This window comes from Heloderma suspectum, chromosome 2 (genome assembly GCF_057233095.1).
Source record: "Heloderma suspectum isolate Gila_16-S chromosome 2, 16-S_ref, whole genome shotgun sequence".
In the NCBI taxonomy this organism is placed as follows: Eukaryota; Metazoa; Chordata; class Lepidosauria; order Squamata; family Helodermatidae; genus Heloderma; species Heloderma suspectum.
Window position 1 is genome coordinate 290,565,493 of NC_139459.1, and position 24,420 is coordinate 290,589,912.

The following is a 24,420-nucleotide window of genomic DNA, read 5'->3' on the forward strand; positions in this document are numbered from 1 at the left end:
GTAGTCCACTGTTAACATTGCAGAAGTGAAGATGAGGCTGGTTTGAATTCCCAGTCAAAAATTTCCAATTGTTTCAGGTTTCAGCAAAAGTCAATCTACTTCAATTGCCCACTCCAACCTCCACCCAGGTCCAAATGAATACTCAGTTGAATGTGGAAGCCTCATATTCCATTTACTTGTGTGCAGACTAGTTGTAAATGCACATCAAGTAAGACCAGTAGTGTAGTGGCAAATTCAGAAGTGCAGGGTCCCTTGGTGACCATCAAAGCCACACCCCCTTCTAAGATTGTACAACCTTGTAAGATATACAACCTTCAACTGGGATCCAAAAACAGTGCAGCTGAAAGTAAGGCAGTGATATTTCAATTGGACATCTGAGAAAAAATACAGGGGTGTTAAAATCTTTTCACTCACTCGCACACAGATATTTTAGGTTTTCAAAATATGATACTCTATGGAAGCTTCACCCTCTCAACTCAGCCCTCATGGACAGATCCCTTCTCATTTAAGCAGCCCCCTTGCACACTCCCTTAGTGCCCCCAAATTACCCATTAGCCTTCCCTAAGCACCTTCATTATATCTCTCCCCTCTCCCAACAGAAATGTCCACACACCCAGCTGCGTACATATATATACATATACATGAATTTTACATACATTGTAAAAACCAAAGTCTGTGCATCTTCTGGAAGCAACTGAAGACATGTTTTATTCAAACTGTCTTTTGGTGACCAGCAACAGGGAAAGATAAAGTAGATTGATTAGCATATTATTACCAGCCCGGAGCCTTTTGGATGAAGTAGACTATATGTCCAGTCAATTAATTAAATAAATAATATATCACATATGAACAACAGTGATGATGTATTTTTTTCTACCTCAGATAAAATAGTAACCCTATCATATGGATAGAATAAAGCCTCATGGCCATGGGGCTTACTCTCAAGTATGGGGACTTACTCTCAAGTAAGTGTAAAGCAAATATATGGAGGAAATTATTGTTGTGGAGGAGAGGAAGAACAAGAGAAAAGCTGCTTTACTTAACAAATTTATTTAAAGACCATTAGAGTTGCTGGTAGTGTGCACTTCAGGCCCTCACCCTCTGCCGGAACAGCCAAGAAGAAACGTAGCAGGCTGCAGCCTTCCCCAACCTGGCGTCCTCCAGACTTGCTGAACGACAACTCCCATTAACTCCAGGCAACATATTGGCTATGCTGGCTGGGAGGGGGGATGATAGGATTTGCAGTCCAACACATCTGGAGGGCACAGGGTTGGGAAAGGCTGGGAGAGAGATGTAATGGAGAAGTTCTGCGGCCCCTGCCCAGAGCTGTGAGGAGGCAGGCAAGACAGCTGCTGTGTCAGGGCTCCCAATATCCACGTACATGTCTTCTCGGAAGTAAGCATATAGATTTCTATAGGTTTATTCCCAGGTATTTCTTATTATTTTAATTTAATTTTTAAAAATTATTTTCATTTATTTTTCACTCATATAGACTTCCTCTTTCTTCTCTCTGCCCTCCCCATGCCCTGCCACCTCCGCTGCCACAACTCCCCAACAGACAGACTGAGCTGACCTATCTGAGTCTGATGTTGGCCAGCGTGTTCTGGGTAGGGATGTACAAAAACCCCTTACCTGGAGTCCGCAGGGGGTCCGCAGGGGGGGAGGCGATCCATCCCTTCCCCCCAGAATCCTCACCGGCTCCGCTCTGCGGCGAGTCCACGGAGCCTCCGGCTGCTGGTAAACGTCCGGCTGCTGGCGGTCTGCAGACACAAATGGCGTCCGGTGTAGCGGATGCCATTTGCGTCCCTGCTCTTTGCCGTGATAGGCTATGTAAATCATGGCAAAGAGCAGAGACACAAATGGCATAGCGGACGCTATTTGTGTCCCTGCTCTTTGCCATAATAAGCTACGTAAAGATTCTACATAGCCTATCACAGCAAAGAGAAGGGACATAAATGGTGTCCACTATGCTGGATGCCATTTTCTTCCGCAGACCGGCAGCAGACGGACCAGACCCAGCCAGTGGCAGGTAGGATCCATTCCGGGGCAACTTCGCGGGGTGATGGAGGTGGGTGGTCCATTCTGCCATGGACTCCGAGGGGCCAGATTCTTTAGAATCCAGCCTCATTGGAGTCCGTGGCAGAATTCTCTACCATCCCTAGTTCTGGGGCACAGGGCGCGTCGTGTCTTTTGCTGCAGCAGCCCATGCATGCTGGGTTACCATAGCTCTACAACTGGCTCGGCTGGCTGGAGGCCCGGGATCAACAATCAGGATCAGCATCTCCAGCAAGCAACTTAGCCTGGCCCACGTGCTCCCATGCTTCCCCGAAACCGGATGGTGACGGTGCAGTCTCAGGCGCAGGCGCTGCGAGCAGCTCTTCCCTCTGTCCCTTGCGGACCGAGAGAAGGCGGGCTGCAAGAGTGTAAATTAACCCTTTTCCCAGTGAGGCTGCTCACCCACACGCACACTCCTGCTGCTGCTGTGGCCAGCAGCAGCCCTGAACGGGTGACTGGTGCTGCAGGATGACGAGGGCAGCGCCAGATGCGCAGGCAGGCACGGAACGCGGACGGGCGGAGAAGCCGAGAGCTGAGGAGGAGATGAAAGGAGGCTGCAGAACTCCTTCAGTCTCCCTCTCTCGCCCCCTTTGTCTGGCCGGCTCTGCATGGTGGATGAGAGGCGGCTGCCAGCCGACTGCACTCCCTTCCTCTGCTCCCTCCTCCCCGCTAGCAGACTGCGACCCGACTGGGGGCTGGCTTCAATAACAGTGCAGGAGCAAAGCCCCGGTGCGACCTGCCACCACTACACCCCTGCGTAAGACCCAGGTTAGAGCAGACACCCCTGTATTTGATGCTAGCTATTGTTCTTTCAGTCCCCTCAGCTAAGGCAATACATCTGCACCAGGAATATATTGCAGAATTTTGTTGTGGGGATTCATTTGTATATACTAATAGCAATCTTAATTCTCTGATAGTTGGTCCTTACATAGCCAAAACAGCATCATCCATGCACAAGAGGGTGGTATCAGAAAGCCTGTGGAAAACCCAAGGTTGAAGAAGGACAGCCCCCACCCCACCCCTAAACCCATTAGAAAAAGAATCCCAGTGAAGACTGATGATGCTCAGTGGCCAGAAAATACTGACTGATTGACGGACTGACGGACTGTTGTGGAGGGTGCGGGGAATATAATGGAGAATCATGGAAAGAATTTGCAAGTCCCATATGTTATTTAAATTCCCAGTTTGCCTCATCGTAGAGGGACACACGAAAAGCAAGGGAGAAAGGGGAAGATATACCCAACTGAATGCAGAGTTCCAGAGAATAGCAAGGAGAGACAAGAAGGCCTTCTTAAATGAACAATGCAAAGAAATCGAGGAAAACAACAGAATGGGAAAGACTAGAGATCTTTTCAAGAAAATCAGAGATCTCAAGGGATCGTTTTGTGCAAAGACTATTTAAAATCCTAAAAGATGATGCTGTTAAAGTGCTGCATTCAATATGCCAACAAATCTGGAACACTCAACAGTGGCCACAAGACTGGAAAAGATCAGTTTACATTCCAATTCCAAAGAAGGGCAACGCCAAAGAGTGTTCAAACTACCGCACCATTGCGCTCATTTCACATGCCAGCAAGGTGATGCTCAAAATCCTACAAGCTAGGCTTCAGCAGTATGCGAACCGAGAACTACCGGAAGTACAAGCTGGGTTTCGAAGAGGCAGAGGAACTAGAGATCAAATCGCCAACATTCGCTGCATCATGGAGAAAGCAAGAGAATTCCAGAAAAACGTCTATTTCTGCTTCATTGACTACGCTAAAGCCTTTGATTGTGTGGATCACAACAAACTGTGGCAAATTCTTAAAGAGATGGGAGTACCAGACCACCTTACCTGTCTCCTGAGAAACCTGTACGAGGGTCAAGAAGCAACAGTAAGAACCAGACATGGAACAACCGATTGGTTCCAAATTGGGAAAGGAGTACGACAAGGCTGCATATTGTCACCCTGCTTATTTAACTTATATGCAGAGTACATCATGAGAAATGCCGGGTTGGATGAATCAGAGGTCGGAATTAAGATTGCTGGGAGAATTATCAACAACCTCCGATATGCAGACGATACCACCCTAATGGCAGAAAGCGAAGAGGATATCAAGAGCCTCTTGTTGAGGGTGAAAGAGGAGAGTGCAAAAGCTGGTTTGAAACTCAACATTAAAAAAACGAAGATCATGGCATCTGGCCCCATCACTTCCTGGCATATCGAAGGGGAAGAAATGGAAGCAGTGACAGATTTTACTTTCTTGGGCTCCAAGATCACCGCAGACGGTGACTGTAGCCATGAAATTAAAAGACGCTTGCTCCTGGGGAGGAAAGCTATGGCCAACCTAGACAGCATAGTAAGAAGCAGAGACATCACCTTGCCGACAAAGGTCCGTCTAATCAAAGCTATGGTTTTCCCAGTAGTAATGTATGGCTGTGAGAGCTGGACTATAAGGAAGGCTGAGCGCCGAAGAATTGATGCTTTCGAACTGTGGTGCTGGAGAAGACTCTTACGAGTCCCCTGGACTGCAAGGAGGTCAAATCAGTCCATCCTGAAGGAAATCAACCCTGAGTGCTCATTGGAAGGACAGATACTGAAGCTGAAGCTGCAATATTTTGGCCACCTAATGCAAAGAGAAAACTCCCTGGAAAAGACCCTGATGCTGGGAAAGACTGAAGGCAAAAGGAGAAGGGGACGGCAGAGGATGAGATGGCTAGATAGCATCACGGATGCAATGAATATGAACTTGAGCACGCTCCGGGAGAGAGCGCAGGACAGGAAGGCCTGGCGTGCTATGGTCCATGGGGTCACGAAGAGTCGGACACGACTGAACGACTGAACAACAACAAGAGGGACACAGTGGAACAAACATATTAAAAAGGCATTTTAAAACCCGGAAAGTTTTGCCACTTTGTTGCTTAGCTAAGTGCAGCTGCTATTCACCACAGGCAACTGTGGAAATAGAAATTTTATTTATTTATTGCAGGGTTGATCAGTTTACTTGTTTCTGTTTGCTGCATCCGGAGCTTTTTTCAGTACACACATAAGATGGTGACACTTCTGTTTGAAACAATGGTAACTGTTAGGAAGTGACACGCTTGCATCAACAGTTTCATCACCGTGCAGTAAGAAAGGGAAGATCAATCCAGTTGCCTTGGCAACAGTTCTTTCCCCCTGGGTGAGAGAAAGGTAGCTGTGTTTGCCCTCAGTCTGGATGGATGAATCTGTCTGTTTGGCTTTCTACAACTTTGAAACTTTTTGAAGCACAAGTTCATTCCACCCCATTTCTGCAACTGTTTGCAAATGTTTTGATAAAACATTCATATGAAATGCATATGCCTTTTTATATATTTTCCCCCTAATGCATACATTCTTGTACCCATTACATACCCTTAATGTATGTATTTTTCTGAACTGTTTTTGATCCAAGAACTGCACTGAAAAATTCAAAAAAAGAGCGAAACCCAAAGGATAGTTGTATTCTGTTTCACATACTAGTTCAGTTAGTGCAAATTAGGTTGTTTCATATTAAAATGTGAACAATTTCCCCCCCAACCTTAACCCTCAGTGATGTTAACGTGTAACCAGATCAGATTGGCTACTTAGCATTGTGATGTCATTTGACTCACCATATGAACCCTAGTTGCCTGTGATTGTGTGGTGGGAGAGAAGTATTAGACAAAAAAATTGAATTGAAGTAGCAGCAGAGAGGGAAAAGAATGGTCCTGAAAACCCATGGAAAATAAACAAATGCTGGACTAAACAGGCCTTTGGTAGGGGGCAGAGGGGAGGATTTTGAACCCCTTGATAAATTCCCTTTGTGCCCATAAAATATTCATAGATGAACATTAGTCTTATCCCTATCCATCCCATTATTTTAATATTCTGACTTGTAAAATTAGGCATTACATTTATCTCATGGGGTAATGATAGTTCTGGCCTTTGGTTTCAAATACAATGGCTCAAGTATAGTTCTGTTTCTGTAATCATGGCAATAATAATAATAGTTTTGCTACATTTCCCTAAAATATTTTCTCCCAGCATATTTAAAAGAAGTTATTGGAATCACCTCCATTGTGTGAAATCTATATGCTCTTTGTTCTTAACAGGCAAAAACATTTCTTGGTTCCTGAATGGCCATGTGCAAGCTATCTGTGAGCAGCCTGTGCAAGAGGCTGTTGTAACAGGGAAATTAAAAGTAATGATCTTGCCAAGTCCTTTACTTCTATTATAAAATAAAGGTCTATAAATACATTTTTGATATTGTGTCCAATTAATTGTACTGCCTGATTTTTTGCTCTGTTAGATGAATAGGACTTGACAATAGCTATATGTTCAGGGAAATAAGTACATTGACAAGTGTGTTCAAAAATCAAAGGTGCAAAGACATTACATTTTCTCTTGCACAAGTGGTAGAACTTATTCTGGACCACTACTTCAGTCTCAAGGCTGCTCTGATGGTGCTGTTACCAGATTGGAACCAATGTTTTATTTTTTGGGGTTTCGATGTATAATGCTTGGTAGATTCACATTCAAAGTGTGTTTTTACAAGTGTTACCACTAACATGATTCTGGACAATACACTGCTGAATCAGGAATCTTGCTTAATATCCTTGCAAAAATGAAAGTTGTAATCTTTGCCCCCTTTTTTCCCAAATACCGACACTTCCATTGTGTTTAAGCTCTGGAGGGAGTAATCCTATGGCCGCTAGACAGCGGCTAGATGGCGATAGGATATCCTGTTTTCTGGGAACTGACCTCAGAGCCCATGCTCTGAGATCGGTTCCCAGAGAACTGACCTCCCCCCATTTCTGCGCTGCCTTGTAGGCAGCGCGGAACAGCCCCATCCTCCACACTCACAAGAAGAGCGCGGAGTGGAGAAAAAGGGGCGTGTTTGGGGGCGTTCTGGGGTGGGGAGGGTGGAAATACCTGTACAACACATCCAAGTTCAGAGGTGGCCACCTATCTGGATAAGATTGCACCCTAAGACTATAATAGTGTGTAACAATTTGGAAGAACCACTAGATACAGCCACAATGGATTGTGCTTCCTGACAGGAGCTAGGAACTAGTTAAGAGCAACACCCACTGCTTCTGGCTTGAGGAGACAGAGGGCACAGACTAAGAGAATTCTGTAGAATAAACTTTGATTTAATAAAATTTAAAACTTTGTTTGGAAAGCAGAGTCTGCTTAATTCTGTTAAGATGCAATCCACCAACCTTGAAACAGAGTGCAGTGTTCTTGAAAAAGGTTAAACAGCAATTCATCTGCTAAAGAGCCCAATGCAGAGCCACATGAAGTTCCCCAGACTTCATAGAATCATAGATAGTAGGGTTGCAAGGGGTCTATAAGACCATCGAGTCCAACCCCCTGCTCAATGCTGGAGTCTAAGTCAAAGCATCCCTGACAAGTGGCTGTCCAGCTTTATCTTGAATGCCTCCAGTGTGGGAGAGCCCACCACCTCCCTAGGTAATTGGTTCCATTGTCATATTGCTCTAACAGTCAGGATGTTTTTCCTGATGTTCAGGATCCAGAAACAGGCTTCCTGTAACTTGAGCCCATTATTCTGTGTCCTGCACTCTGGGATGATGGAGAAGAGATCCTGGCCTTCCTCTCTGTGACAACCTTTCAAGGACTTGAAGAGCGCTATCCTATCTCCCCTCAGTCTTCTCTTGTCAAGATTAAACATGCCCAGTTCTTTCAGTCTCTCCTCACAGGGCTTTGTTTCCAGTCCCTTGATCGACTTCGTTGCCCTCCTCTTACCCCTCTCCAGTTTGTCTGCATCCTTCTTAAAGTCTGGTGCCCAGAACTGGACACAAATGAGCCTAACCAGTGCTGAGTAGAGGGGAACTAGTACTTCCCAGGATTTGGAAGCTATACTTTTATTAATGCAGCCCAAAATAGAATTTGCCTTTTTTGTAGCCTCATCACATTGTTGGCTCATGTTCAGCTTGTGATCGACAACAATTCCAAGATCCTTCTTGCTTGTAGTGTTGTTGAACCAAGTATCCCCCATCTTGTAATTGTGCATTTGGTTCCTTTTTCCCAGGTGCAGAACTTGGCATTTATCCCTATTGAATTTCATTCTGTTGTTTTCTGCCCAGTGCTCCAGCCTATCAAGATCACTTTAAATTCTGTTTCTGTCTTCCAGGGTATTAGCTATCTCGCCCAATTTTGTGTCATCTGCAGATTTGATCAGCATTCCCTACACCTCCTCCTCCAAGTCATTAATAAAATGTTGAAGAGCACTGGGCCCAGGCCTGAGCCCTGCGGTACCCTGCTCATTACCTCTTTCCAGTTTGAGAGGATCCCACTGATAAGCACGCGTTGAGTCCGATTCTGTAGCCAACGGTGGATCCACCTGATAGTTGTTTCATCCAGCCTACTTTGAGCTAGTTTGCTCTTCAGGATATTATGGGGCACTTTGTCAAAAGCTTTGCTGAAGTTGACGTATATTATGTCCACAGCATTCCCACAGTCCACAAGGGAGGTTACTTAATCAAAAAATGAGATCAGATTAGTCATGGATCTTGAAAAATCCATGTTGGCTTTGAGTAATGAATGCATTGTTTTCAAGGTGCTTACAGCCCAATTCCTTGATAATGTGCTCCAGAATTTTCCCAGGGATTGATGTCAGACTGACTGGTCTGTAGTTCCCAGGTTCCTCCTTTTTGCCCTTTTTGAAGAATCATACCAAAAAAATTGGGTTTTTTTTAACGTGTGAAATATTATACAGGTTCATCCTGATCCAGTGAATCCTTAGAATATAGGACATCAGACAAACACAGCATTCGTCATTCACTTCAATAGAAGGTGCTGCTTTAGGCTTGTCCCTTCTTAGGTGTGAGGCTGACTCCACCACTAAAAGTATGGGAAAATCTGGTCTCACAATGGTTCTTCCAACTTCCTTGTGCATACCCAGAGTTTGTGGAACTCTGGGCTAGCAGCAAGTTCTTAATAGAAATAATTATTAATCCAGCAGGTACTGTCCTTCTTTTAAGCTACCTGGAAATTATTGCAAACAACTCAGTGCTACTTCTAACATAATGATTTTCTTCTATTGCTGCAAGTGTTAATTACCAAAAGCAGCTTCAGTACTGTATGGGCAAAACGTATGCTTCAAAATGCAATTTTAAAATGTCGTTGCAATATTTTTCTTTATTGCTAAATTATAGACTTTTATTTTCTAATGAGGTAATGTTTGAGACCTCTCTAACCCGCAGATAATACACCCTTGAGTTTGCCATGCCATCTGGGGGGTTGCTATTCAAGAGATACAGTTTGAAATCTTATTTGGGCAGGGAGAAGTAGCTCTATGATCCTTTGTATTTGGGGTGGTATCTCAGTCAATGCACATTAATCTTTTTTTTTTTCTTTTCAGTTGACCTGTACTATATCCAACTTCCCTAGAGCTCTTAGACTTTGTACTCTGTCAAAATGTGTTTTACCTATATACTTTCTCACAACCAAGTAAACAGTTTTAGAGAAGTAATCATCAGCTGTATTTATCATGATAGCAGTGAAACCATTTAAACTTCTGATGCAAATTAAATGTGATCCTAATGGTGTTTCTAAACAGAAACACTTCCTGCTTCGAACAACTTGAGAAATCGAAGCCTCTAGAATAGTAATATGTAAAATATGTTCCTTTATTTTCATGCTTTTGTTTTCCATGATAATTAAGTGAACTGTTTTCTCAATTTTATGCAGTTGATATATTACACTAACCATTGTGTTATGAAGCATTAACAGTTAATTGACCTGCAAAGAGAAGACATTGCTAGATTGGAGAGATGTTTTAATAATAATGATGGCTGAGACTCGATGAGCTAATTAGCCACCTGCAGGAGGATTGCACTAACCCAGGGATCCCCGACCTTTTTCGACCTGGGGGCACATTTGGGAATTTGAGAAACTGCTGTGGGAACTACCACAAAATGGCTCCCATAGAGGATGTGGCTAGTGAAGGCCTGGCTAGTCAAAAGAGGTGTGTGCAGTGGGAGAGTGAGACTAGAGGCTGGGAGGGAGGAGAAAATAGCAAGACAAAGGGGTAGAAGGGAGAGAAAGTGAGGCTAGAGGCTAGGAAGGGAGAGTAACAGTGAGGTAAAGTGGTGAGGAGAGAGAAATAGCAAACTTGGGGTTAGGAGGAGGAAAAACAGCAGGATAAAGGGGTGAGTGGAAGAGAAAAAGCAAGGCTAGGAAGGGAGAGAAAGAAGAAGTTTTGGGATGGGGGAGAGGACAGAAATAGCAAGGCTAGAGGCTGGAAGTGGACAGATAAGGCAGTGAGAAAAAAGCAAAGGTCTGTGTGGATAGAAGAACATTGGGTGGGGGCAGGAAGCAATTCTTTCCTTTTCTTCCTACTTGCTGAACATCTGATTAGTGGCAGGTTCAGGAACAGGTAGGAGAACCTGGGGCCCTAACATTTTTCACATTGTTTATGTAAAATAATTTTTTGTAGGGGCAGGGAGTGGAGAGCTTCATGGGTGCTATTGGAGGTCCCCAAGGATGCCATGGCACCTGTGGGTGCCACATCAGAGACCCATTGGCACTAACCCATTGGCTTTTTTTTTTTTTTACTTTATCCTTGTGTAACTGACCTCTATGCTGTATCATAAAATGATTTTGAAACTCCCTATATTTAACTAAATTGTCACTTACCCATGCACTATCCTGGAATTTCAGGTCAAGTTACTAAAAATGGAAATTACTGGAGGCTGGGGCTGATATTATACTATTATAATGAAAGAACGGGTTACATTGTGGCCATATCTGGGACTACTTTGTGCTTCCTCTTAAAAAGAGCATTACAGAACTGGAAACAGTACAGACTCTTGGCCATGGCTATTTGAACCCTTGACTAATAGCCAAGGTTAAGTAGTAAGGTTCTGATTTTACTGTGAGACCTTACTGTAGATTCATATTGAAATGTATTCAGTAGCACACTGAGATGAATTCAGTAGCTCACTACATATAGAACCAGACCTCTGGATTTCAGTTCTTGTATCTTGCACAAGGATCTTGCACTGTCAGAAAAATCTCTTTTATATATGGAAGTATCCTTCTGCTTGCAGAAGGGTACCTCTCAATTCAACAGATCCAATAGAAACCATCATTTCTTTTAAATACACTTATTCTTATTTATTTCTATACCATCCAATAGCCAAAGCAGTTCACAACTCCACAAGTTCACAAATTCACAAGACAAAATACAACATAAAAATTTAAATGTACAAAATTTTAAAGCAATTTAAATGGCTAAATGCAATTTCAAGAAAATACTAGACCTGTTCAGACATAAATGCCCCATTATATGCCATTAAATGCCTGAGAGTAGAGGATAGTCTTAACCTGGTGCCGAAAAGATGACAGTGTTGGTGCCAGGCAGGCCTCAGTGGGGAAATCATTCCATAATCGGGGGGCCACCACTGAAAAGGCCCTCTCCCTTGTTGCTACCTTCTGAGCCTCCCTTGGAGATGGCACTCAGAGGATGGCCGCAGATGTGGATCATAGTGTCCGGGTAGTTTCAAGTTGCAAGATGTGCTCTGTTGGGTATTGCAGTACCAAGCCATGTAAGGCTTTATACGTTAAAAACCAGCACTTGAATCAAGTTCAGCAACATATAGGCAGCCAATGCAAGCAGACCAGGCCACTCCAGAAGAATACCGTGGTCAATGGTATTGAAAGCTGCCAAGAGATCCAGGAGTTTCAATAGGGTCACACTCCCCCTGCCTCTCTCCTGACATAGGTCATCATACAGGGTAACCAAGGCTGTTTTTGTGCCAACACCCAGCCTGAACCCCGACTGAAATGGATCCAGATAATCAGTCTCATCCAAGAGTACTTGCAGCTGGTTGGCCACCACCTGCTCAAGAACCTTGCCTAAGAAGGGAATATTTGCCACTGCTAAAGTTGTTAATGTCTTTTGGGTCCAGAGAGGAATGTCAGGAATGTCTCACTGCCACCTCTTTCAGATGGCACAGGACCACTCCTTCTCGCCCTCACCTCCCTGGCCTGGCCAGCTGTTTCCTCCCTGCTAGTTTTTATAAGCCAGGGTTGGGGGGGATCCAGTATGGAAGTGGTTACACAAACCTGTCCAAGCACCTTGTCGACATCCTTGAGATATACCAGCTGAAACTCACCCAAGAAAACTAGACCTGGCTGTGCTCTGAATACCTCACCTGATTCACCTGCTGTATCACTGGAGTCTAAGACTCAGTTGATGCAAGATATTTTTTCCTGGACGATTGACCAGAGTTTCAACAGGAGCACCAGCCATATCAGCCAGAAAACCACCTAGAACCCTCTGGAAACCATCTGGATCTATTAGCCTCCAGGGGCAGATCATCTTAATAGGTCCCCCACCTTTGCAGAGGGGAAAAAGCTGCCATCAGTCTAAAGCTCAACAGAAGGTGATCTGACCATAACAAAGGGACCGATTCAAACTCCCCCACCTTTAGAGCACCATCCCCATGACATGCTGAGAAAACCAAGTCTAGAGTGTGCCCTGCTACATGCGTTGGGCCAATGATGTATTGGGGATGTCCCATGGTTGTCATGGAGGCTATGAAATCCTGAGCTGCCCCAGACAAGGTGCCCTCAGCACAAATGTTGACATCCCCCAAAACCAACAGCCAGGGAGACCTCAGCATCACATCCAGTGCTACCTCTGTCAACTCAGGTAGGGAGACTGCTGGGTAGTGGGGTGGGCAGAATCCCCAGTCTGGCCCAACACAAGATGCTAACACTTCAGACTAGTAGTCAGATGGACAGGGAGCCTGGGGGGGGGGAGAGAGAGAGAGAGAGAGAGAGAGAAGTCTTATAGATCACAGCAACCCCCCTTCCTGCACCCTAGCCCTCAAGTCTGCCCTGATGCTGAATCAATTACCCTGGTGAGCACGACTGGGAGAGATTAACTCCTCCCTGTTCACACACCCAGGTCTCAGTTCTGTATGCCAGATTGGTCACCTCATCCAATATTACATCATGGATAAGAAAGGTCTTATTATGCAGTGATCTGGCACTTAAAAGCAGCATATAGAGACTCAAGGGCAGGCTGATAGGACAACCAGCAAACCTGCAGATGTGGGGAGGACCAAAACATGATATAGCCATTAGCTGTCTGAGCTGTGTTCCCCTTCCCTGGCTAGTCCTTCTCCCAATGCCATACCTCCCTCTATCCATCACTACACTATTTCGTGTGTGTGTCCCCCAGGCCCCCCCACTTGTCCCCATATCCTCCCTCCCAGGCATATACTTGGGCCCTAAAGAGAAACCAATCCCACAGGCCTCACATCTCCTTAGCTGACCTGGCTGCTGAATTAACAAAGTCCAGTGCTGCTGAGAGGGAAGATGCATCACTTTGCCTGGCCTCTCTCCACAGGTCTCGAGCCATAGGGCAAGAGACGTTTGGCTCTTGCCCTTTGTCTCGTGCCAGAGGCTTGATGTACCTGCAGAAGTGGGGCAGAAACGAACTCTCAGCACTGGTCCCCAACTGATTCAACTGCTTGGTGGTGGTGGTGGTGGTGATGATGTCGTAAAGGAAGGTCAACATTCATTTCTATCACACAGCTTTGACAAATGTAATCTTTGCAACTTCATTTGGCACACCAAGTTGGATATGACTGGTCCAAAGACTTGTAATAATTTATAAACAAATTACCTTACATGATTTGCAAAGAGGAAGCAATGTTTTTCTTTTCCTTAATTATTGTTATATTTGTGCTTACAGGTCTGGGTGGATGCTGGAACACAGATATTTTTCTCCTATGCCATCTGCCTAGGATGCTTGACAGCTCTAGGGAGCTACAATAACTACAATAATAACTGCTACAGGTAATACACAATTACATCATATATATTTTTCTGTTTCATTTTTAAACAGAATCTATGTGCATAACTATTTTGGGGGAATATATACAGCAGTTCTATATATAGGTGTAGCATGCTTGTGTATACTGGTGCACACAAGCACATTACTTTAAGAAGTCTAGGCCTTAGCTGATCTGATTGCTTTTGAAATCATTGAAATTTGTAGTTGGGAAAAAGTTATTGTTCTATTATTAATTAAAGTTATAAAGGCAAATATTGATTAATAGAAAATGTGTTAAAACCATATTTTAAGCATGTGTTATAGTGCTCTAACACTTAACACATCTGCTCTCATTTCTAAAAGCATTTTTAATGTACTGAATGACATTATTCAGAGGTTGTCTTCCCAGGCCCTTTAGCTTTTGATGCTTCATGGCCAAATCTGATCTACAATTCCAGAAGTGCTGGAGTAACATCGGTGCATACTGATATAAACCCATGATTTGAGTTGTTGCGCTGCTCCACAATTTGTTCATTGTGTAGTAGCTGATTACATACTACTGGCTCAGTACTTTCTTATGGTACTTGAAATCACATGGAATTGCTGAGTTTATGTTATATATTTGAGGCTGAAATACATACTGTCTCCTTTGGAAATGCAGAATGTGTGTGCGCGCGTGTGTAAAATGGCAGTTCATAGATAGAACAAGAGTAAAGCCCTTTCATTAAACACACACACACAAGAGCTAGGAACATTAATCTTATATCCCTAAGGCAATTTGAAAGTAGCATATTGGCTCCCCCTAGTGTAAACTCTAGTGCTTATCCCCTTTAGCTGTAAAGGTGACGCTACTATACATTTCCTTACTTCACCTCTTCATTTCTTCTTTCATTATTCAGGAAAAAAAGCCCCTATTTATTTTTTCTTCAGAATACTGTTGTGCAGAATTAAGTAGCTGATCACAACAGTTTATTTTGGGATCAACTGTTCTGTTTGTGTATGATTAAACATCATTTGTTCATTAAAAAAAAGATGCATTATTAGAATAATCTGTAGATTTAGAATGGTAATATTCTTGTACTGATAAAGTTGACTAATCACAATTTTAAGCAAGTAAAAAATGTTTTAAATATTTCTATTCTAACATGTCTTATGGGGATGTGTATTCCTATCATGGATGTCCCTTCAATTGGGTCACCAGTAATTAGCATCTTTTAAGAATACTAAAAACATAATTTAAGAAAACCTTTATTCCCCAAGAATTCTAAATTAATTCATAATGCTGGTTTCACTATATCATATAAGTGCTTCCAAAACTTGGCACACACCAAATTAGAGTATTTGCATTTAAAGATTTTAATTGCATTTCTTCTCAGATAAAAGCTTTGAATTTTGTTGTTGTTTTTAAAATTGGGTCTCCACTAAATTCCATAAAGAAATTATAGAATTATTCACAGCCTACAAAGATGTTTAATAATCTATTATCCTATCCACCCACTTTACATATTAGACTCCAAATTCAGCTGGTATATTAGCTTATTTTTGATAGAATATAGGGGGAAAATATCTGGGGATTACCTTCAAAAACAGCAATACCACGTTTTAATGGACATCATATAATTATAGTAATTGATACATATATCTGAAATACAGTCTAACTTCCCACCCAGCCTAATCACTTATATTTATTGGCCCACTTTGGATGATCAAATCCTGCCTTAATATGCCAAGATATGCATAGCTCTGTACACCTGCATGCAACCCCTTTGCCACATCTTTGATACTCCCTATGCACACCAAGCAAAGAAGCCAGGAAGCTGCAGTTAACAATAGTCATAGTTTAAAGTTGGCTGCTGAATCTAGCTTGATTGAAAGCCATTAACTGTAGTTCCTGGTTTGCATGTAATGGGAAGCTATGGTTAACTGCGGCTTCCTGGTTTGTTTCACTACCTGTGTGGAGGAAGGTATGACGCAGCAGCAAAGGTGCTCTGTGTGGGTGAACGGTGCTTGTGCACATGACAGAATTTGATTCCCTGAAAACAGGAAGTATATTGATTTAGATCGGGGTGAGCAATTGTGGTCCTCCAAATGTTTTGGCTTATGACTTATCCCTCACCATTGGCTATGCTAGTTAGGGCTGATAACAACTTGTAGGCCAAAACATCAGGAGAACCACAAGCTACCCAGCACTGATTTAGATTTTTAATGCAGCTAGTCTCCAAAAACCTAAGACGGGTTGTATAGTAAAATGAAGCTCTTCCCAATGTAGTTGGAACCGACTATAAGATCAGCTGTTGCAGGATCATGTTTTACTTCTGGACATATTTTGCTTAACTATAAAATACACAACTATCACTTGTATTTAACAGTTATTCAGTGCATGATGGTCATGATATCACCCATATTATTAATCAGTATTGAAGTGCTCTCATGGGACGGAAGAACATTTCTTCTTTAAGCCTTGGGCAAAGGTAACACATTCCTCCAAATGCCAGAAAAATAGCAGCAGCAGCAGCGTCTTGTGACACCTTAAAAACTAACATATAAACTTGTTAATCTTTAAGGTACCACAAAACTTTTTGTTGTTTACATTTCTCAACATGATTTTCCCTTTTTAAAAAAGTTACTGACTAACTAAAAAGTTACTGTGACATTTTAAATATTACTGTAAACATTTCCCCACATCTCCCATACATCAGGCATCAAGGAATCATAGGCAGAGCTTTGGGAAAGGGGTGGTTTATCAGTATTCCATTTTCATTTCCAGACTTTTTAGCTACCCAAAGGCCATCAGTGGTAAATGTTGTAAAATTGGCTATGAAAGTGTTTCATAGCTGCACATAATTATTTATTGCATATACTAAAATGTGTCCTGATGTTGCATTTCTGTATATTAATTCTGAAGGCCTTGTGGCAGTTCTTGCAAGATTAAGAGTTTTCTCTCTGATCCCTGATTGTATTTGCATTATTATGTGCTCAGTGATGTGATTATATAAGTTTCCATGAAACTAGTAATTATGGCTCCATATAAGATGGCTGCAGAAGTTCTCTTGCCAGATAATGAGTGAAGAGTGAGAAACAGTGTAGAAACTGTCTGTCAAGTGGAAGTAGTATTGGCAAAGTGTGCCAATACTAGAAGAAAACAACAGAATAATACTTCTCTAGTGACCTTCTCACTACCATGTCAGAATAAGAATAGATCTTTCCCATGCATGCAGTCTAAACAGATAATGTTAACAGACTCTGTTAAGTCTGGCCAATAGGCTGTGTGGAGAGAGGCAGGTTTCCAGATCCTGACCTGACCAGAACTCTGGTATCTTTAAAGCCAGGGCAGGTCTAGCTCTAGATGGCAAGTCTAGTCTCACCTACAGGGTGCTATTAAAATTGTTTTCACATACTATTGCCTTTAAACATGATAAAACATCCCAGCAGCATCCTGTAGTGTCTTCATCTATCCCTCCTTTCCTTCTTACCATTTTTTATGCTGTAGTCCTATGCACATTTACCTGGGAGTAAGGTCCATTGAACTCAGTAGGACTTTCTTCTGAGTAGACATACAGAGGAATGTGCATAACTTCTCTTCTTACTCTCACACTAGCTCCCCCGTGCAACTCCTGGCAAGCAGCTGGCTTTTCTGAAAACCCTAGTCCGAGTTTGGCAATATTAAAAAAAAAAAAAATACTGGTGGGAGAACATTTGGGCCTCTTAGGACACTCTGTCACTGACCTTAAAGTGGCTGTTGTGGAGCAAAGGAGCTTCAGAGGGAGATAAGAGTGAGAGACTGCTGACTTAGAATTCATTAACAGGCTTGAATCGTCAGAGGCTTGAAGTGGGATAATGGATTTTTATCACACTGCATGAGCTAATTGGTGTACCTAGTGCCTAGATGTTTATGTTATCAGCAACAACACACTGTAAATGACCACTGTTAAAACATGATTATCACTTTCTGCATTTAATTTCCTTCTGAGTTCATGGTTTACAATTCACTCCCCCACCAACCCCATATATACTGTATATAAACTTGAAACTCTCCATAATACTCCATGCATCTGATGAAGTGGGCTATAGTCCACAAAAGCATATACCAGAATAAATGTGTTAGACTTTAAACGGCCACAAGACTCTTTGTAGTTTTCCCAATTGAGAGTTCACAGATTTTCTGCTGGAGGATAGGCTGATGCTGGTGTATGCTTATTTTGTGTGAGTTAAACTATTGTTAAAAGCATAGTGGGTACACGGCCAGGAAAAGTGGGGGGGGACGAAAACCTTAAATTCTAAAAGATTGTGATCTTGCTAATCTATCTAATATGGATGGAAAAGTAGAAAGGAGGAGAGTGTAGGAGGAGAAAATTAAGTTACAAGAGCATGATGTAGAGCATCCAAGGAAAACATGAACCCTATTGGAGCAAATATTATCTATGAAAGGGAAGCAGCCATCTGTCCTTGCATGTTGTGTGTGTTTCTCAGCTCTTTTCCTGGCTGTCTCTCCAGCCACTCTTCTAGTGCCTGTCTGTTGGTCTGTCTGTCTTATTCCTTCATTTAAACAAAAACAACAATGGCACAAAACTCCTACCGTCTTAGGCTGGGAATCCTTGTAAAAAAAAATACCAAAGAACTTTCTGCCACAAAAAGCTGCAAGAAATACCCTAACAAACATGTGGAGTAAAAGCACATACATAAAATAAAACATCGATTTGCTCTTTATTCCACAGAGACTGCATTATGCTGTGTTGCTTGAATAGTGGCACAAGCTTTGTGGCTGGTTTTGCCATCTTTTCTGTCCTTGGCTTTATGGCTTATGAACAGGGTGTACCCATAGCAGAAGTTGCAGAATCAGGTAAGTTCTAAAATGCATATTTGATAGTTCCCATCTTGTTGCATACTTCCTTCGAAGATAATATTATTGTGGGGGAGCTGATAATTTTTATAGGGGAGATCTCCTACCCACCCCCTAGTTCTGGAAAATTGTTGGTTGTTTTTTCCCCCCTCTCAAAGTCATATTCAGTAAAATGGTTGGAAATTCACTGAAGAACAACAACATTTCCAGACTTAGAGGGGGGCACTCCTTCAAAAAAAAAAAATGAGATTTTTGGATTGTTCATGTTTTTATGGAAGGTGGTTAGAATCCAGCAATATTTTTTTTTGCCTATAATTTTTTTCTGCCTGTAAACATTTTGCCTTTAACTTTTTCATAGTAGGCAGAAGGGGCTGGGGTGAAAAATATCCTCTGAAAAGCCCCAAACATATCTCTTTCGAGGTTAGTAACCTTACCTTCCTTCCACCCCAGCCCCCTTCCTTCCACTCCCACCTGCCTCCTTTTCCCCCTCACCCCAGTTATCTGGTTGCTGCTGGCAATCCAGTGGTTGTGGCAAGCAAAAGGAAGAGAGGGGGCCTCTCTCCCATCCAGCACCTACTGTGCTGCTATATAGTATGTCAATTACAAGTAGCCCAGCACACAGCATACTGATACTTTCTTATATGCTTTCTGATCCCCTCATACTTCTTTGTAGTAGCCAAAAGAAATTTCAAGTCTCCCTCTTTCCAATCAGTTGCCTGTCACTTTGGACATTATAGAGAAGTCCTGGGTTCAAGCAACATTAGATAGTTGTGCTTCCTGTTGTCCCTTCATTTCCAATTGTCCAAACTATCCACACTCACTACCACTGAAATATATGATCCATAACAGTAAACCCCGCTCTCCATATATCATATATAGTCATTATTCATAGTTCTCATAACAATGCATTTCTTTAGCCATAATATTTGCCTCTTCCTAGGTGACCCCTACTTTATGTCAAACCATCAACATTATCAACATTAAGAAACATATTACTAAAATATAAACAATTCCCATTTATGTTCTTTTTCAGGGCCTGGACTTGCTTTTATTGCTTATCCAAAAGCTGTAACGATGATGCCTCTTTCTCCATTATGGGCAACTTTGTTTTTCATGATGCTCATATTTCTTGGATTAGATAGTCAGGTATGGATGAAAGATGACTTTAAATAAACATAGAAGCAAATCTTTTTGAATGTAAATTGAGCTAAGATGTCAATTTCAACTGAGATAGAGGATCTTCCTGAAACTTAATTGCCAGCTTAGAATTACTCATTAGTTGCTTCACTGATCTTACAACAGTAGAGGCAGGTAGAAATCCAAAATGTCAAATCTGTCAGATTTTCTTTCCATTGTGTAGAAAAACAGAAATAGCAGAAGGGGAATAATTTACACAGGTCATAAGAAAACAGGAAACAATCAGAGGGGTTTCTTTAGCATGTGCCCAACAAAGGAGAAAAGCTAGGTGTACTGTTCCATTCAAGGACCTAACAGCTTTCATCTTCAGCTATTAAATCCCGAATGCCCTTCTCCTCTATCCTGGCATTATTCTGGCTGTGAAAGTGTCCATCTTCCTGGTTATGGTTGAAGTGCCTGTAAACATTTTGCCTTTAACTTTTTCATAGTAGGCAGAAGGGGCTGGGGTGAAAAATGTCCTCTGAAAAGCCCCAAACATATCTCTGATTGTGATTATATCACAATCAGAGTTGTGATATAATGCAGGGCCCAACACAGTACTTTGCTGTGGAATTTCACAATACATTGTATTGTATTGTATTGTATTGTATTGTATTGTATTGTATACCCACTTTCTGTAAAAACCAACAAGGTGGTGTACAATTATGAAAACAGGAAGGGCAAGAACAATGTAGGTACTACAATAGTGATAAAGCCCTCATTAAAACATTAAAAATGACATTAAAAACACTAAAATAATTTAAAGGCCCATTAGTAAGCTAGGCAACATACAAGGGTATTGTCCAATTCCTTGGTGTTAGGTAAAAAAAAGAGCAATAAAGGTGGGTGTCATCCACATATTGGCGGCACCTCACTTCAAAGCTCCAGGTGACCTCCCCTAGCAGCTTCAAGTAGCTGTTATGTAAATAACATAAGGAAAAGCTAGGACCCTGTGGGACACTATAGGCTAAAGTGGTGTCAAACAGAAGTTTCCCAGCATCTCCTTCTGGACATGGCCCAACCAGGTGGCATTGCAGGCACCACTGCCATGCAAGGGTTCTTGTTAGGTATGTTAACACTGTGCCCAATTCCTCTGATAGTGTATGCCAATGCCAGCAAAACTGTGTAGGAAGAGTGATACATTGGAGGTTTTGAGGCTAGTGTGGCACTTCTTTGTCTTGACTGTCAAATATATGATCTGCTTTGCCTGCTCCAATAAAAGCAGAATCCTCTGCTGTACTGTTAAAGCTCTATATAGGACTGGGCTATAAATAATGCAAAAATGGTAAAGCATTTTGTGTACTGACAAGTACTATAGAAATGGCATTTTATTTTATGTCCTCTTTTCTGCATTTGTTTTGTCCAGTTTGTGTGTGTCGAAAGTCTTGTGACAGCTGTGGTGGATATGTACCCAAAAGTTTTCCGGAGGGGATACAGACGAGAACTATTGATTCTTGGTCTTTCAATTGTATCATTCTTCCTTGGTCTAATAATGTTAACAGAGGTAAGATAGATTTATTTGCATTCAGAGCTGTGGGCCAGAGAACTGTTTCCCTCTGTCTTAAAAGTCAGGCAACAGTATCTGAGGTCTGATATAATATTGGAACAACAAAATATTGGTAAAATGTTGCTATGTAATACAACACAAAATATTTGGAAACATAACAGTTTCTTCTCAAAGGCACCATGGAGTTGAATGAGATCAGCATAGACTTCCTTGTATTTTGCTAGGGAGATGCCTTCTACCTCATGCCACCCTCACTATCTGATGTAGGGGAATGTAGAAAAGATTATCTTTGGGGGCAGGCTGTGAGAAATATGATGAAGAAATTAGTAGCTTGAATGTTATAATCGCTTGCTATATTGAAATTATATGTTTTGGGAGAATTTGATAAATGTATGCGTAATAATCACATTCCCACCTTTCAAAAGAGTACAGTTATTATTAATAAGCATGGCTTTTCTGATTTTAGGACATAGCTCTATGGATTTCACTCCTATTGTCATAAGAAAATGCAGAAATTCCTTGTTCCAGTGCCAGCTGGTGTCTGCTTCCTTCAAGGAGAAGACAGTCATAGGAATACAGAGACTGCAGGCCACCCACTTTATCCCTGCCTATTTGACCCTCAACTAGCCTCAACTCTCTCCTGGTACATTTCTGTGCCAAATTCAAGGTGCTGGTTTTGGCCTTTATGGGTTAGGACCACGTCACCTGAAGAAATCCCTTTGTCATCATGTGTCTACACTTACCTCAGGAGAGGATTTTCTCTGGGTTTTTCTGCCAACTGAGGAATGGTGGTGGTTACCAGGCAAATGACCCATTCAGTGGTGGTCATTCACCTTTGGAATGCTTTCCTGAGAGAGGTTTGCCTGGTGCCTTCTCTCATATCATTCTAGTGCTGGGCAAAGACCTTTTTTATTTTCTCAGGCTTTTAGCTCTGTCTGAATGGTTTCATGGGATCCTTTTGTTTTATCCTTATTCTGGTTTATAGATCTGCAGTTTTTGCTTTTTTATATGTGATTTTTTAATTTTATTTTTACGGTGCAATGTGAAGGGCCAGATATACATTCTAATAATAAATAAATAGGCATTGGGGAAAGTCCTAGTGGCTATGGCTAGTTGCATGTACTAGAATCGGGATGGTTTGGGGTAGGAAGTTTAGGGCAGGCGTTGTTCTGCAAATTTATAGGGTCTGACATCAGTAGATGCCTAACTAATACGATTAAAAAATGAATACATTGAAAATTCATTATGTATATTAGCATACCTGACGCTGTTAGAAGAAAACAGATTATGTATCCCCATCTTATCCTTGTGAAATTTATCTGCAAGTGTGATGAAATGATAGTTTCTCTACATGTACATTATCTACTCTTAATTGCTAGTTTGCTACATAACCACATCCTGGATTTGTGCTTTAGGATGTTAACACAAAATTGCACAGCATACTGAAATGGATATTGCTATTAGGCTAATTATTGGTTTGGGAGGCTCAGGAGTATTTAACTGGGAAGAAAAAATCAAGAAGTGTTGGAGGAATGACCGTTCAAAGATGATATTTAGTTGTTATCGAAAGTATTACTTACAGAATGTTTACAGAATGTTCCACATTCTAATTAATTTAGACATAAATTACTTAGCAAGCAGTTTTACATTCTACTGAGAATGCACTGAGTTTCAATGTATTTCATATGTTTTATTCTTGATAGAGTAGTTCTCTGATGGTAGTGTTTAATATTAAACAATAAACCTTCAGACAAACTTGAAGGTAATGAAATATATTCAACACACATGGTTGTCAGCCCCTGGAAAAATGAAGGTGGTTTCTGATATTAGTTCCTTCTTTTCTAATTCTCATTTGTATACAGATGGTGAATTTCTTCTTTTCATTTTTCCTTGAGCTCAAAACACTCAAATTTTCAATAAATTCTAGAGTAAATTAAATGCTATGCAACTTAAGTTTCATGGAATAGTTTTTTCTCTTGATGGTTTCTGGCAAAAGCACAGCCCGCCTGCCCCCGGTTGTAAAGAGTTTTCCAAAGTGTCCATAAAAATAAGAATTGTACTTCTTATTCAGGGTTAGGTTCCTAGGAAGGCTTTGCTACTCCCTTTGTACAGTTTCATAACACAATATTACCACATGTCCTTGTCTACATGTGTACAGCTGAGAACTGGGTCTTTGATCATGCAAATCAGTTCTGTCTCTGATCCTGGAGGAAACATATTACAAGGGACCCAGAAATACAATCTGGAGTTATGGGCTATATTCTCTCAATGTTGCTGTTTGCTATATTCTACCAACTTTGAAGCAAATTCATCTTGTTTCCCTATAAGTTTGTTAAGCCAGTGTGGTGTAGTGGCTAGAGTGTTGGACTGGGAGCCAGGAGATCTGGGTTCTAGTCCCCACTCAGCCATGGAAGCTCACTGGGTGACTTTGGGCCAGTCACAGACTCTCAGCCCAACCTACCTCCCAGGGTTCTTGTTGTGAGGCTGAAACGGAGAGTAGGAGGGTTATGTACGCCACCTTGGATTCCTCAAAAGAGGAAAAAAAGTCGGATATAAATGTAATAAATAAACTACAAACTATACGTTTGTTAAACTACGAACTATACATTTGTTAAACTTTGGCAGGGTTTGTTAAGCCCTGCCAAAGAAAGTGAGGCGGGTGGCTACCAGGAAGAGGGCCTTTTCTGCTGTGGCACCTTGGCTGTGGAATGAGCTCCCTAGAGAGGTTTGCCTGGCTGCCTATATTGTACTCCTTTCAGTACCAGGTGAAGACCTTTTTATTTTCCCAGCATTTTAGTACTCTAGTCTTTTAGCTCTGCTGTTTTAAATATGTATTTTTAATCCTTGCATTGCTGCGAGGTTTTATTCTGGTTGTACTTTTATACTGTAGTTTTACGCTTCCATATTTATATTGTTTTATGTTGTACTTTGTGGTTTTAATTTTTGTGAACTGCCCAGAGAGCTTCAGCTGTTGGGCGGCATAGAAATGAAATTAATTAAACTTCTCAGAGTCAGACACAATCTCAAAGAAAAGGAATAATTGTATTTGTTTA

The 24,420-nt window shown here is 41.8% G+C and overlaps 1 protein-coding gene across 2 annotated transcripts in view; it reads left to right on the forward strand.

Moving 5' to 3' along the window:
- The window catches only part of SLC6A11 (solute carrier family 6 member 11), a 175,733-nt gene that overhangs the window by 134,329 nt on the left and 16,984 nt on the right, over nt 1–24,420 (forward strand). For both annotated transcript variants that reach the window (XM_084839859.1, XM_084839858.1), the window contains exons 8-11: nt 13,764–13,867; nt 18,560–18,684; nt 19,718–19,830; nt 21,227–21,364. In XM_084839859.1, coding sequence (XP_084695985.1) covers nt 13,764–13,867; nt 18,560–18,684; nt 19,718–19,830; nt 21,227–21,364 — 480 coding nt within the window. The remainder of the gene's footprint in view (nt 1–13,763; nt 13,868–18,559; nt 18,685–19,717; nt 19,831–21,226; nt 21,365–24,420) is intronic.